Source organism: Hyperoodon ampullatus (assembly GCF_949752795.1).
Source record: "Hyperoodon ampullatus genome assembly, chromosome: 5".
NCBI classification, from domain to species: Eukaryota; Metazoa; Chordata; class Mammalia; order Artiodactyla; family Ziphiidae; genus Hyperoodon; species Hyperoodon ampullatus.
Window position 1 is genome coordinate 32715356 of NC_136918.1, and position 14941 is coordinate 32730296.

The window sequence follows — 14941 nt, forward strand, 5'->3', positions numbered from 1 at the left end:
GGCTGCTCATTAAGCACCAGCTGTGTGCCAGTCCCTGCCCTCAAGAGCTTAAAGTCTAGAGAGGGATCCAGATGCAGGAGTGGAGATGGCATGGCAGTGAGGTGCCTGCCACGTGATGCACAGAGAAGGGAAGCCAGGCCCGCCTGGGGTCGGGATGGAGTTAGGGAAAGCACCCTGGAGAAGCGACACAGCTCACTATGGAGCAGGGCCGAAAGTGCTCATTGTGAGGGGTGACTTTCAAATGCATGTCAGAGTTCAGAGAAGGTAGACATTGTGTTGCCATTGTGTAAAGACGGCTCAACCTGGCCATCATCACAAGTCCCTGGCTACTGCCTCACACTGCATAAGGCCTCGTCAGTTTGTTTGGAAAAGCTTAGTACTTAGCAGTTGCTGAAAGAGGAGACTTTGTGGTTTTTTTTCTTCTCCCCTTTTGCGCTGAAATCAGGTGAGCTGAGGTTCGTGAATGTCCTTCTCTCAGAAGTCCCATGGCCTGGTGCCGGGGTCGGGGAGAGCCTACCACACCATCGCTGCTCTGTGGCTGCTGCTCAAGGGGTGGGAGCGTGCTGCCAGCTGCTCTGACATTTGCAGGTGTCAGTGGGGTGATAGATCCCCAGCTGGGGAGAGGCAGTGTATCCCCATGCTGTGTGGTGCGTCTGTTGCTGACACTAAGCTGCCCAGCCTCTTTCTCGGCCAGATTTATTCCTTCCGCTGAGCTCTGCACACACTTCCTGCCTCAGTGGCAGGTGTTTTAAGGAGAGCTCCAAGGAACATATTTATAGTCCCCGGAGGAGTTGCCTCAATAGCTCGTTAGCGTGTCTGTAAGGAGGAGACAAGACAATCACCTCCATCTGTGTGTGTGTGTGTGTGTGTCTTTCCAGCTCTTTGTCTCTCACTCTTACCCTTTCCCCTCTCATTCTTGCCACCTCTCTCTCCTCTTGGGTTAATATAGGAAAGGGGGAAGGAGAGAAGGGACAGTGAGGGGAATAAAGATCATTGCCACTTTGCACCGATAGATTCCCTCTCAGCCCAGCTGCACTGACAGCATCTTCTCCCAAGGGCTTTGCCCATCTAGTCCCTACAGAGAAGGGGCCATGTCCTCAAGTCTCTTCCCTTTATGAATAGTTCCACATTGCATCTTCAGGGTCTTCCACAAACTCTCAGCCTGCTTTCTGGCCTGGCAGGCTCCCAGGAGGTACTTAGCAGACAAGCATTCCTCCTGCTTCTCTTAGAACCTAGGGAGAAGATATAAAGAGGCCAAGTTCCAGTGCCCCCTGCCCCCCAGTCCACCACCCACCTCAGCAGGGGCTGTGTGTCCCATTCTCCCCATCTCCTTCAAGATAGAACAGAATGTGACGTGGAGGTTGGAGTCAGCACCTGCTGGGTCCAGCTCTGTTCTGGAATCACAGCCTGCCTTTGGGACCAGCCAGATTCCACCAGTTCTGGCCCTTGCTGTGGCACAGTCCAGCTCTCTGAGCTTCTGCAGGCACTTGCGGACACATCTTTGCCAGGGCCTTCTCGGGAGCCCACCCTACTGAGATTGTTCAAGTTCAGAATGAGATCACGGAGCCCACCCACCACCCCCATGCCCTCCTCTCCGTGGCTGCATAACCCTGCTTTTCTGTTCAGTCTGTTCTCTGTTTCTAGCACACAGCTTGCTTGCCCCTTCCTCTCTGCCTTGGCACATACTGCTTCCCACCAGAGCACTGTTCCATGGCCCTTCCCTTATTCAAAACCTAGTTCAAAGATCACCTCTTGGTGGAGCCACCCTGATGAACTGCCTCCAACTCACCACTCTTACTCTCTGTCTTCTTAGGACCTGTGCGTGCTCGGTTTCAGTGCAGTGTTTCTTTATCCTCTTTTGCTTGACAGGCACTGTGCTTGGTGCTGGCGTAGAACACCGAGTAAGACGTGGTCCCCACCCTTGGGGTGTCAGGATCAGTTAATGGGGAACAGAATGAAAACGTAGAAATGCCTTTCAGGAGTGACAGAGTACAAGATAACAGTCAGGGACAGCTCAACTTGATGGGGAGGTCAGGGAAACTGCCCAGAGGAAGTGATGGATTAGAGAAAGATTTAAGAGGTAGAATCAACAGAGCCAAGTGACTGAATCGATATTTGTAATATAGGAGCAGGGGTGGGGTGGAGTCTAGGATATGCCTCCCAGGTCTCTGTTTGGGTAACTCAGTGGTTGAGGGCACCAGTAATCAGGGTAGAGGGGATGCAGGACAGCCATGTTGGAGGCAGGATGGGAGGGTCTCTACCAGAATCTCACACTCTTAAGCTGTGTTTGTTTGTTTGTTTGTTTTCTTTTTAAGGGAACTTTATTATTTTTATTTATTTATTTTTGGCTGTGTTGGGTCTTCGTTGCTGCGTGAGCTTTCTCTAGTTGCGGCAACCAGGGGCTACTCTTCTTTGCGGTGCGTGGGCTTCTCATTGCGGTGGCTTCTTTTGCTGCAGAGCACGGGCTCTAGGCGCGCGGGCTTCAGTAGTTGTGGCTCGCTGGCTCTAGAGCACAGGCTCAGTAGTTGTGGCACGTGGGCTCTAGAGTGCAGGCTCAGTAGTTGTGGCGCATGGGCTTAGTTGCTCCACGGCATGTGGGATCTTCCCGGACCAGGGCTCGAACCCGTGTCCCTGCATTGGCAGGCGGATTCTTAACCACGGTGCCACCAGGGAAGCCCCTAAGTTGCTTTTTTTATAGAGTGTCTGGTGGCTTCCTGGTGTCAGGGGAAATGGGCATTAGGCATTTTATTAGGCAGAAAACTCTCAGAGGGCAAAAATTGGGTCTCCCCTCCAAAGGAGCAAATTGCTTGAGATAAGCACTGTGTTCTCCTTAGATGTGGAGCTCCCTAGGGTGGGGACACCTCTCCTTCCTCTGTTTCTCATCCAGTGTTGCCCAGTGTTCAAGGCTTTGCACCTGTGGGTGGGAGTGCAGGTGTGATGAACAGGCATAAGCCGCCTGGCTGCTCTGTCCTCCAGGGCCATCTGAGAGATGGCATCTTGGCCTGTAAATATGATCAGTGACAGTGTTTATGGTACTGAGAGCAGTTAGAGAAGGTGGAGGGCTCTGAGGGTTGGGGTAGCGAGGAAGATTTGTTGGGAAATTAAAATATTTGATTCATGAGAGAGTGGTTTTAAGCTACCAGAATTCTGAGCAGTTTGGACAAGTGTTATTCATAAATATTCCTACTGCCAAAAAACAAGACATGGTCCAGTCTCAGTGCCCTGGAGCGGGATAGCCCTCCTGGATAGCCTTTTTATTCCAGAGCTGGATTTGAGTTCTGGGTCACAGAGTAATGGCTGAATCTCTGGAATCCTGGGCAGGGGGGAGGGGTCTTCCCATGGTGGGAGTGGGAGGGGTCATGAGCAGCAGCACTAGGTCAGATTTTAGAGGTTCTGCTTAGACTGGGCTAAAGGATGCTTTTGTCTATCTCTGCCTCTGAAGCAACTCTGGAATAGAAAGACATACTTTAGAGTATATCACTTCCCTAAACATAATGCATATTCATCACCTGGGTTTCTTGTTAAAATACAAGCTCTGATCTTGTAGGTCTGGGGTGAGGCCTGGGATTCTGCATTTCTAGCAAGGTGGTAGATGATGCTTGTTACTTTAAGTAGGAAGGATTTAGGACTCACCATTAGGAAGCCTTTCCTTTGGGCTCCCTGGCATTCTGTACCCTTGATGTCTTATCTCTAATAATACCTCATTGTCCTGTCTGCATACCTGTCTACCTCTGCCTGGAAGACCCCTGGAGAACAGCGTCCATTTCTTATTTGTCAAAGTATCACCACAGCCTAACATAAGGCCTAGCACATAATAGGTGTTCAATAGAGAATTGGTAAAAGAATGACCCTGGGAATAGGAAACTGTCCAAATAATGCCAAAACCAAGGTTCTGCCTAATGAGCTCTTGGAATTCTCAGCTATAAGTCAAATCTCTTTTGTACAGCAGATCAGTCAGTGTTTCAGTGCCACCGTGATCAAGGCTCCCATGCTGGACACCACAGGGATGGCGTGGAAAGAGGAGGCAGAGACCTGAGCATTGGGAAATTTGCTGTCTCAGTGGCAAAACAGGGTTAGGGCCCATTTGATGCCACATTAGCATACTTACACAATAACTTCTAACTAAGTGCAAATTAAGGGGGTGTGACTGAGAACCAAAAGGAAACGAAGAGCAATCCATGGGTACCCTGGCAGCTTGCACCTCCAAATGCTCAACACTTAGTTGTTTCTTCACTTGTTGAAATCATGATTGCATCCTAAAGGAGGTTAGCATAGACAAGGCACCCAGCTGCCCTGGGAAACTCACTGCCATCCCAGAGCCACAAAACCACAGACAGGGCCTGTGACACAAGGGCTGGTCCTGCTCTTGCCACATGGGGCCACACAGAGGCTGGGAGCCAGAGTGAGGATGATCGGCATCTTCCAGCAACGGAGCAGTGACTAGGGAAATGTGAAGAGGAAAAGGCAGCAGCAATGTGAGCATAACCCATTTGGAGTGAGGAGGAGGTAAGAGTGGGGCTTGGAGAAGACCCATGCTGGAGATCCTGGGGAGACGGCGGTGGTAATTTTTACTTCCCTAATAGACGCAGAGCATTTCAACTTTGCTAATTAACAGAACAGCAGGCTTGTAAATCTGACAGCAGCAGGACATGAATGGGGTGGGATTAACACTGAACGGGGGAAGTGTGCCTTTGTCCTTAAGATAAAGCACAGCATTCATGTTGGGCCAGGCCCATGAGGGAGCCCTCTGGTTCTTTCTTGTCCTGCAGTAACCCCAAGGGCACAGGGACCTTTATTTCTTCTCAGGCTTTCTTTAGAGGTAGCAAGGGCCCTAGGGTTTATAGTCTAATAGTGCTCTCAAATGTACCTTGTATCAGAGAGAGTAATTGCAGTTCATGTCTTCCTCCTTCAAGGTGTGTATGCCCCCGGAAGTTCTCCCATCATTAGTCTCGCATTTTGGTAACTTGGGCTGTCCGCAAAATGGGGTGATGTGCCCTGAACATTCCAATCCCTAAACTGATTCCTGGGAAAGAATGGGCTGGGAGGCCAGGGAAGTGTTGTTATATCTTCTCAAATTGCAGTGAATCTTGCCAGGGGATTGGTTCCCAATACTTGCTTTCAAAGCATATTGATCTGATAACCTGAAGATCGTTTTTTGTTTTGTTTTGTTTTGTTTTGTTTTGCGGTACGCGGGCCTCTCACTGTTGTAGTCTCTCCCATTGTGAAGCACGGGCTCCGGACGTGCAGGCTCAGCGGCCATGGCTCACGGGCCCAGCCGCTCCACTGCATTTGGGATCTTCCTGGACCGGGGCACGAACCCGTGTCCCCTGCATCGGCAGGCGGACTCTCAACCACTGCGCCACCAGGGGAGCCCCCTGAAGATCTTAAAGGCCAATAAATATGAAGAAAAGGTTTAAAAAGTCTCAGAATACTAGAGCTGAGTGGTACTCTGGAGATCATCTACTCAGATCACCAGCACTTGGGTGTGACAGATGAAGCCACTGACCTTGTGCAAGTCACTTTAGGAAGGGTTAACATTTCATTCATGTATTTATTCTTTCATCAAATATTTATTGAATATTTACTATGAGTCTGCCCAGACATGTACCTGGGAGTGAAAGCATGTTGCTCTTTCATTGGTCCTGTTTGAGTTAGCTTTCAGTGAAGTTCCCCTTTCTTAGAGATTCTGACAGCTGGTTTCACAAGGATGGTGGGGGAATTGACACATAGAATCTTTAGCCAGTGCAAATAGGTTTTCTATGCAAGGTCACCAACTTCTGAGCTGCTGGGATAATTAGTTTAGCTCTACTTAGCTTTACATAATAATACATTATTGAAAAGTTATTTGTAATTCAATTTTTTGGCAAATGAGAAACTAATTCAAACCACTAAGGCAACTTTTATTTGAAGAAACCCTGGAGCAAATCCTTTTATAATGTGAAAAATCTTGTTGTTGCTGTTGGAAATGATTATCCCCTAGTTAAGGATTTTGTAAATCTGGACACTTTAGGTTTTCTTATGGTGGGCACACAACCTGGGAGATAGCTCAGCTGTGGTCTGAACGGGATGAGGGAAGACTCTGGCCAGAGAAGAGGAAGCCCCGCTGGGAATCTTAGACCAGCCCACCCCAAGATAGTGACATTTACTCGGGCCAACAAGTGCAAGCTGCCTGGACAAGCTGCTCTCAGGTCTTGGAGTCTGGAGGGGAGAACAGAGAGGTGGGGCATGATGAGTGGGGTACGCAGGATGAAATCCCAAATTCCCTCTCTCTCTCTCCACAGGTGGGGGTGGCGAGAGGGCGGGATGGGGAACCTTTTGCTTCTTTTAGAGCAAATTTCAAACTCTTCCTTAATATCTGGGGACTGTGTGGAATTAGAGCCCTCTTGTATACTTTAACATGGTAGGGGAAGAGAGGAAGAACAGTGGAAAAAAACAGGCCAGGAGTTTAGGAGAGAAGAGGATTATGTGGATTCTTATTATACAGTAAAATCTCATTATTTTCGGTCTTGCTATTTTCGAACTTGTAAATAATCTAGACGAAGACAGGACTGAAGTTTAACTTTTCTATTAAAATTTTTTTCTCTAGAAATTAATAGTGTATGTAGTGACGTAAAGGAGAGTGTTTTAAAACTGATGTATAAAAAGACATAGTCCACATATGAAAAAGAACTATTTTCATGCAGAAGCACCATTCTACTCAAGCAATTCATGTATTAAAGATGATCGTTATCTAGTTGGTAAGGCCTGATAGGACTCTTCCTTGCTCAGGAAGCTGAAACTTCTTATTGCATCATGGTGAAAATTTACCTATGTATCTGTTTGTAATTTCTACAATAATTTATATGGATCCTAATTAGTTTCTCCTAGTCAGGTTTAATTGCTTTCCTGTGTTGGAAGATAAAGTCAGGGTATAAAGATCTGTAGAAACTAAGAAAATACAAAACCATGCTTGTAGTTAGAACTTCCTTTTTTATGGTGTTATTTTTTTTCCTCTATTGCCCACGGTCTTCTCAAAGTGAGCCTTGCAGCTGGTTAATTCAGCATCAGCTACTCTGGGCCAGCTTGTAAAGAGAAGCAACTGATGAAAAAAAGCCTCACTGTCTTCATTTAGTGAAAAATGAAAAAGACGAAATAGGTGAAAGGGTCAGAGGCCCTTTGGAAATTTGTTTTGGGTTAGGGTATGACCTCTGACCATGGAAACTGGCATTCTGGGGATACTTCTCTTCTTCTTTTTGGTTCAGTGTGCAACTGTCTCATTTCCCTTCCCTAGGCCAGTGATCTTAGTCCCAGGTTGTTGCCAGAATTCCTAACAATTTTGCATCCTTGAAATAGTCAATTTTTAGGGATTGAGACACCCTGAGTGGGACCATCCTGTCCAGCACATTTCTCCCCTCTGTAAATTGTCAGCTTGGGACCACAAGAAAGTAAGCCGAGTGGAGAAAGGCACTAGAAGGGGTGTCTGTGGTCTCTGGTTCTCTCTCACTGATCTGACACAGGGCCGCCATTCTTCCGGGGTCCCTCTGAGCCATGTCCCTAGAGGCGGTACACAGCAGAGATTCCATCACAGCCTGCAGGGCTCTGAGTGTGGGCTGGCTTTCCCTGAGAGTCCTTGTGGGATACTCAGGGTAAATGATAGGGGTGCAGTGGACTGGCCTGGAGTTTTTGTGAGCATGTGTAAGCTGAGTCCTCCCTTCCCACGCATCACACACGGGGCTGGGTTGTCCTTTGCCTCCAGAGGCTGCTGTTTCTCCAGGCACATTGTTATTTTCCATTCTGTGTGAGCCCCAGGCCTCTGCCCCCAACCCTCTAATAGGAGCTCAACTGGACTCCTGAAAGGACTTTCCAACTGAGAAGCAAGATTTAGGCAGAGAAAGAGTTGCTGAAGAAGGGAGGGTGTTTCCTTCCCATGGGATTGACATTGCTCACCAGCTGTTCATTGTGGACTGAGGACAGTGATACTGAAAGGGCGGGATAAGAGGTGGGGAGGGGTTTTGCACTCAACTTTGCTTGTCACTTGGGGATTTTCACTTTTCCCATCTGTAAAATGAAGACTAGCAGTTGCTGTGCCACATAGAGGAAAGACAAAAAGAATTACTTAGGGCATTGTGGTCCATCTTGATGTTAATTAATCTGTTCAGCAGATATTTACTGAGTGTCTACTGCGTATCAGCCACTGTGCTAGCACTAGAAGTGCAAAAATGGTTTCTAAAAAGCCCCCATCTTCAAGTTCACAGCAACAGGGCTGTAGTTGTTGCCTCCAGGGCTTGGAGCTTTGTGTGTGTTTTGGGGGGTAACTTGGACTGGTCTCTCCTTGAAAAGGATCTGGAGGGCCATACCCTCAGTCACCCCTATGGCCTGGCATCATGTGGAAGTGTCCCTTCTGTTGTGGAGCCTCTCCTGCTCTTGGGCTGGGTTGTGGGGCCTGAGCAAGGCATTACTTTCTGGCTCATGATGGGGCTGGGAAACTAAGGGTGGAACTGAGGGATTCAGCCATTTGGCCTCTTTCACCCTTATTCTTTCTGTTTTGTTCTCTGACAGGGTCTTTTCGGAATGATGGTTTGAAAGCTTCTGATGTCCTTCCCATCCTAAAGGAAAAAGTGGCCTTCGTGTCTGGTGAGTGTCTATGGAAGCTTCCTTTATAGTGGACCTAGAGAAGTTGTGTGTGTGTGTGTGTGCACGTGTGTGCACAGGCACTCACTTCTCGGTGTGCTAGTGAGAGAGAAGTGGTGGTGGAAGTGATGCTCAGAGCAGCTGCTTCCTCTCTCCAGAGGCAGGCAGAAAGAGAAGGGAGCCCTCTGGTCCTTGCTGGGTGTCCTGGAGGATGTTCACAATAGAAGGTGAGTGCCCTCCCCACATCTTGCACCCACACACATCCACCTCACCCCGCCCCGCCCTCCCAGGCTTGTCAGGGCCGCAGGAGCTGCTGAGGCCCCTCTGAGAGATGCTCCAGCTGGAGGGGTCTGTCCCCTTCACACATCCCCAGAGGTTTTATTTGGGTTCATCTCTGAGTGGGTGAACAGGAGATTTACATTTTTTCTTGCTCCTCCTTCTCTCTCCTTCCAGCAAAGGGAACTCAAGTGAGTATTTGTGTCTATTTATTTATTTTTCTGAATAGTACTCATTTCTTACTTCTCTCTCCAACCCATCTTATGCACCTGGTCCCTTTAATGTCTAATTCAGGGGTTATCAAACTATAGCCTGTGTTTTGCTGCAGGCCAACCACCTGTTTTTGTAAATAAAGTTTTACTGGAACATAGCCATGTGCATTCACTTAGTAGTGTATTAATTAGCTTCCTATTGCTGCTGTAACAAGTTGCCACAAAGCTTGGTGGCTTACAGCAGCAGAAATGTATTCTCTCACAGTTACAGAGGCCAGAAGTCCAAAATCAGTTTATTGGGCTGAAGTCAAAGTTTCAGCAGGCTGTACTCCTTCAGGAGGCTCTAGGGGACAATTTGTTTCTTGCCCCTTCCAGCTTCTGGGGGCTGCCAGCATCCCTTGGCTTGTGGCCACATCACTCCCATCTCTGCCTCCATGGTGGTATCGCCTTCTGCTCTTCTGTCTGTGTCAAATCTCCCAATGCCTCACAGTAAGGATACTTATGACTGCACTTAGGGCCCATTCAGATATTCCAGGATAATCTTCCCCATCTTAGGAGCCCTGTCTGCAAAAGGTCTTTTTCCAAATAAGGTGACATTTACAAGTTCTAGGGATTAGGACTCGATATGTTTGGGGGTCATTATTCAGCTTTTTACAAGTATTGTCAATGGCTGCTTTGTTACTGTAACAGCAGAGTTGAGTAGTAGTAGTTCTAGCAGAGACCAGATGGCCACAAGCCTAAAATGTTTACCATGTGGCCCTTTAAGAAAAAGTTTGGTGACCCCTAATGTAATTGAAGCCAAACTATAAGGTGCACCAACATCACTCTGGGTGCCAGTTCTAGGGCATTAATATAGGCCTCCTGGATTAGAATCTCTGACAGGGGCTGGGGGAATGGCAGTGTGAGAATAGCAAAGGATCATATTTTAAGAAATACACCCAGGTGCTTAATACACCTTCGTGGATTGAGCCTTTGTTTCTGGATGATTCTGGTCATCTACAAGGAGTGGCGATTCAATCACAGTGAAAGAGCCAGCACAGTCCCACAGTGCAGGGGCTCACCCTTGCTGGTGAGTGATAGCCAAAATGGAGAGAAGGGAGAGAGAGGAAGGGGGTTTGAGGAAGGAGAAAACAAGTAGCAGGTGTCTCCCACCTGACCAGAGGGAAGAGGCGAGAGAGCAGAGTATGTGATGGGAGTATGTAAGCCTTTGAAAGGTACAAAGTGCATTCCATATTATTATTACTGTTAGTGGTAATAATAATATAGTGTTTTGCTATTGTTTTTGCTGTTAGAGAGAGTGGCTGGGAAGCTGCCTTTCCTTTCCCCATTTAGTGTTAGTTGCTGGCATATCTTATTAGGTGGTGAGCCCCTGTCACTGAAGATGCTGAAGCTCAGGCCGATCCCTTGGCAGGATCACGTGGCAGCGATTTCAGTATGGGGAGAGGTGGAAGACAGCCTCCAAAGCCTTTGTAGTCTTGGATCTGAGTGCTTGCTGAGCATGTGGGAGGACCTTATGTACAAGTCCTGGGGCTGCTGGGCAGCACCAGGCCTCTGACTTCTGCTGTTGCCCATCATCTGGGTTCCCAGGACATGGCCCACAGCTCTATAGGGAGCCGGAGCAGATCTGTTCCTTTTATTCTTTAATGCCTTGAGCCTATTTAACCTATTTAACTGTGTGTCCTCCCTCTCCCTGGGTGTCCTGCTAATTCTCCCATTCTCTATGCCTGATGCTTCCTCTATCTGCAGTGCATTCCCCGCACCTTCTGCCAGTTTGAGCCTTTCCTCTCCGTCCCAAGTCAGTTCCCACTTTGCCTCCTCCAGGAAGCCTTCCTGGCTTTTTTTCTTTTTTACATCTTTATTGGAGTATAATTGCTTTACAATGGTGTGTTAGTTTCTGCTTTATAACAAAGTGAATCAGCTATACATATACATATATCCCCGTATCTCCTCCCTCTTGCATCTCCCTCCCACCCTCCCTATCCCACCCCTCTAGGTGGTCACAAAGCACCGAGCTGATCTCCCTGTGCTATGCGACTGCTTCCCACTAGCTATCTATTTTACATTTGGTAGTGTATATATGTCTATGCCACTCTATCACTTCATCCCAGCTTACCGTTCCCCCTCCCCGTGTCCTCAAGTCCATTCTCTACATCTGCATCTTTATTCCTGTCCTGCCCCTAGGTTCTTCAGAACATTTTTTTTTTTAGATTCCATATATATGTGTTAGCATACGGTATTTTTTTTTCTCTTTCTGACTTACTTCACTCTGTATGACAGATTCTAGGTCCATCCACCTCACTACAAATAACTCAATTTCAGCCTTCCTGGCTTTAATGCATACCCTCTGAGCACCATTCTGTTCCACATCAGTTCAGGGCATATGAGTGCAGACAGGGTACATTCTGACATGGGGACCCTTGCTTGACTGTTTGTGGTTTATTTTTTCCCATCTGAATTCTGTCAGAGCCCTGGGGCAGGGCCCAGCCAGCCCTAGAAAAGAGCTTCCCAAGTGTAGGGAGTTGTTCTAATGGAGTACAGAGCAACAATGTGCCAGGAAGGCAGTTAGTTAGGCATGAGGCCAGTAGCTGCTTCCCAGAGTAGGACCAAAGGGGCCGGGGGTTGCAGCTCATGCCCATGTGTCGATGTGGGCCAGGCAGCCTGGGGTAAGTCTTTTTTTTTTTTTTTTTTTAATTGAAGTATAGTTGATTTACAATGTCTTGTTAATTTCTGCTGTACAGCAAAGTGACTCAGTTATATATATATATATTCTTTTTCATATTCTTTTCCATTAGGGTTTATCACAGGATATTGAATATAGTTCCCTGTGCTATACAGTAGGACCTTGTTGTTTATCCATTCGATATATAATAGTTTACATCTGCTAATCCCAAACTCCCAATCCATCCCTCCCTTACCACCCCCCCCCCCTTGGCAACCACAAGTCTGTTCTCTATGTGGGGTAAGTCTTATTCATCTGCACGTGGTGCCAGGAGCTTTGGGGCTTAGGGAACGTTGTCCTTCTGTGCCTGGGAAGGACGCTGAGGGTGCCAGGGGGATGACTGGCTGTATCTAAAAAAAAACCCCAAAACAAAAAACAAACCAAAAAAGGCCCTTGTATCCTAAGCTTTTAGAAGACAGAACACAAAAATAAAATAAAGAAACCCAGAATTAAATACTGCAGTGTAGTGGTTACATGTCTTTCTGAGCAGAAGCGCTGCAGGAAGTGCTGAGCAGAGAAACGAAGTGCTGGTTGAGCGCCCTCCCCCGCTGGTGCTCAGCATGGCCAGAGGAAGGGGAAGTTGCGCTGCCATGGGAACGTGCATTTGGAATAATCCAGGGCAGCCCACCACCGCGTGGGTGTGTGCACGTGTGTGAGACGGGATCTGCGGCTGTGCTGGGGGTGGGGGGGCCTCGGTCGTTTCAGCCCTGCCCCATCCTGCTCCGTATTCTCAGCTGTGGGCTCTCCCTTTGCTCTCTCTCTGGCTTCCTTCGCGTGCTTCTGCCTCCCACTTGCAACGCCCACTGTCCCTTTTATCCAGCCTTCTCCTGCAGGCCCATTTCACCCCTGCTCTCTATGTGCACCCACACCCTCCTTTTGGCCCCCTCCTGATGTCCCTCTCTGCTGCCTTTTCTCCCATCAACATCAAGCCCATGTCCCCAGAGGAACTCCACACTGCTGTGGTGCAATTTTATACTCTGGACCCGTGTCTCAAAGCATGTTCCATAGAACAACAGTCGCATGAGGTGATCCTCAAAAAAGAAAAAGGGGTCTACTCTCAAATAAGTTTGGGAAATGCTGCCTATTATAGTCCCCCTCTTGGAGATTTGCCATGTTCATTACAGCACATGTCCTTCAAGCACATGAAAGCTTTTCCCAAACTACAAGTAACGCATTCCCTTAAGAAAACATCATGTGTGTCCATTAGCATCTTGCAGAACTGTAGTTACATGGGCCAAACTTTTGGTATGATTTCCTAGATGTATTTTCTTGTCCTCCCCACAAAGTACCCTAACCTACTTACCCTAGTTGGAGCCTGCCTCCCCCTGAAAAACGTGAGTGCCATCCTCCCCCACGTCAGTCAGGTTCGCCTTAACCTCTCCTCTTTCAGCCTTGCCTCCTCCCCAGCCCCATCCTGCCCGGCCTTTGTGGGAGGGGACCAGTTTGTGGGAGGGGACCAGTGCAGGTTCTTGCCCATCTAACCACCCCCTCCCTCTTTATTCTCTACATTCCCGTCTTATAGCTCCCAGCACCAAAGCCTCGACTGAGGAGGCAGACAGCAGGTGTTGGTTGAGGAGGGGGATGGCGCTGCTGAAGACCCTGCCACCATCTCTATTGCCTTTTCAAAACTTGGCTCTTTTGTCTCCCACCATCTGGGGTCCACTTCCACAATGCACACTGGCTTTAGCGAAGGGTTCTCATTCTTTATCTCTGCTTATTGCCCTCTGGGAGTTAAGCATTCATGTCAATTATCAGTCAAATCCTACAGCTTCATGGCTCCTCAGTCTCCTTGGCACCAAAGTCTCCTACCTCCCTACCGTGGCCACACACATCCGAGACCTTGAGCCTTGATATGTCTGTCTGTGGCCTTAGCCTCTCACCTTGCACCATTGCTGGTTTTCCCCTATCAGTCGGGGGAATATGGATATCAGATAAAACATATGCTGTTCCCTCTCCTCTGGGAACTCATGAACCAGTAGGCCATTTCCTACCCTCACTGAGCCCTCCCCACTTAGCCCATGCATTAGTTCTGTTCTGCCTTCTCTCAAGTTAGAGCCTAGCATGGACACCACGGCCAGACCTTTCAACAGAGCTCTCACTATGCCCTGGTACCCTGCCACCTACTCTTAAACCCACATGGTACCCAGTCCTGCTGTCCATTCTCTAGGGACACTCTTCAACGGTGGTCCATCCTCCTTTCTCCCAGCACCTCAAGTCCACCCTGACCCTCAACACTCTATGTCACCTAGAGAAACAGTGTCCCCCAGGCACCACTGAGCTCTCCCTCTCCATAACTTATCTTTGTTTCCTCCTCCCTCTTTGAGTTCTATCAGTCTGCCAAAGAGAAGGAGGCAGAACCCCTCCCCTTGTACCTACTCTGAATCCTTGGTCCATCCGTTGTCCCCACTCTTTCCAGTGTGATGATTCTCTTCCTTTATGCCTGTTCCTCCTCTTCTTCCTACAGTCTTGCAAGTTCATCTCCTTTCTGAAAAATACCTGGCTTGATCATGCAGCCCTCTCTGGACTCCTTATCCATTCTTCCTGGAGGGAAGGAATTCCACTTCCCCAGGTCTTCTCCCCCCACCCCCCCCTTCCCCTGCCATCTGGAACCTTCTGCAGCCAACATTATGAAACCCCTGTCTCCCAGGGCATAACTTGCTCTGCTCAGGAGGGACAGTGGCAGCAGCCCTCCAAGCCTCTTAGGTAGCCTTTGCCATCAGACCAGCCTCGGCTCCCCATGTTCCCTTAGCTCTACTCTTTTTTTTTTTTTTTTTTGTGGTATGTGGGCCTCTCACTGTTGTGGCCTTTCCCGTTGCGGAGCACAGGCTCCGGACGCGCAGGCTCAGCGGCCATAGCTCACGGGCCCAGCCGCTCCGCGGCACGTGGGATCCTCCCAGACCGGGGCACGAACCCGCGTCCCCTGCATCGGCAGGCGGACTCTCAACCTCTGCGCCACCAGGGAAGCCCCTTTAGCTCTACTCTTAAACCATCCACAGAAGGTCAGTGAGAAGGACAGCTGCAGGTAAAACCACCCAAGAGGTACAGATGAACCTGTTTGCAGGGCAGGAATACAGACGCAGACGTAGAGAACGGACGTGTGGACACAGTGGGGGAAGGGGAAGGG

The 14941-nt window shown here is 48.6% G+C and overlaps 1 protein-coding gene across 11 annotated transcripts in view; it reads left to right on the plus strand.

Moving 5' to 3' along the window:
• Positions 1-14941, plus strand: part of KALRN (kalirin RhoGEF kinase) — a gene marked incomplete at both ends in the record, with an annotated part of 640695 nt that overhangs the window by 176298 nt on the left and 449456 nt on the right. For all 11 annotated transcript variants that reach the window (XM_079705108.1, XM_079705114.1, XM_079705116.1 and 8 more), the window contains one exon: positions 8539-8613. In XM_079705108.1, the coding sequence (XP_079561234.1) occupies positions 8539-8613 (75 nt within the window). The remainder of the gene's footprint in view (positions 1-8538; positions 8614-14941) is intronic.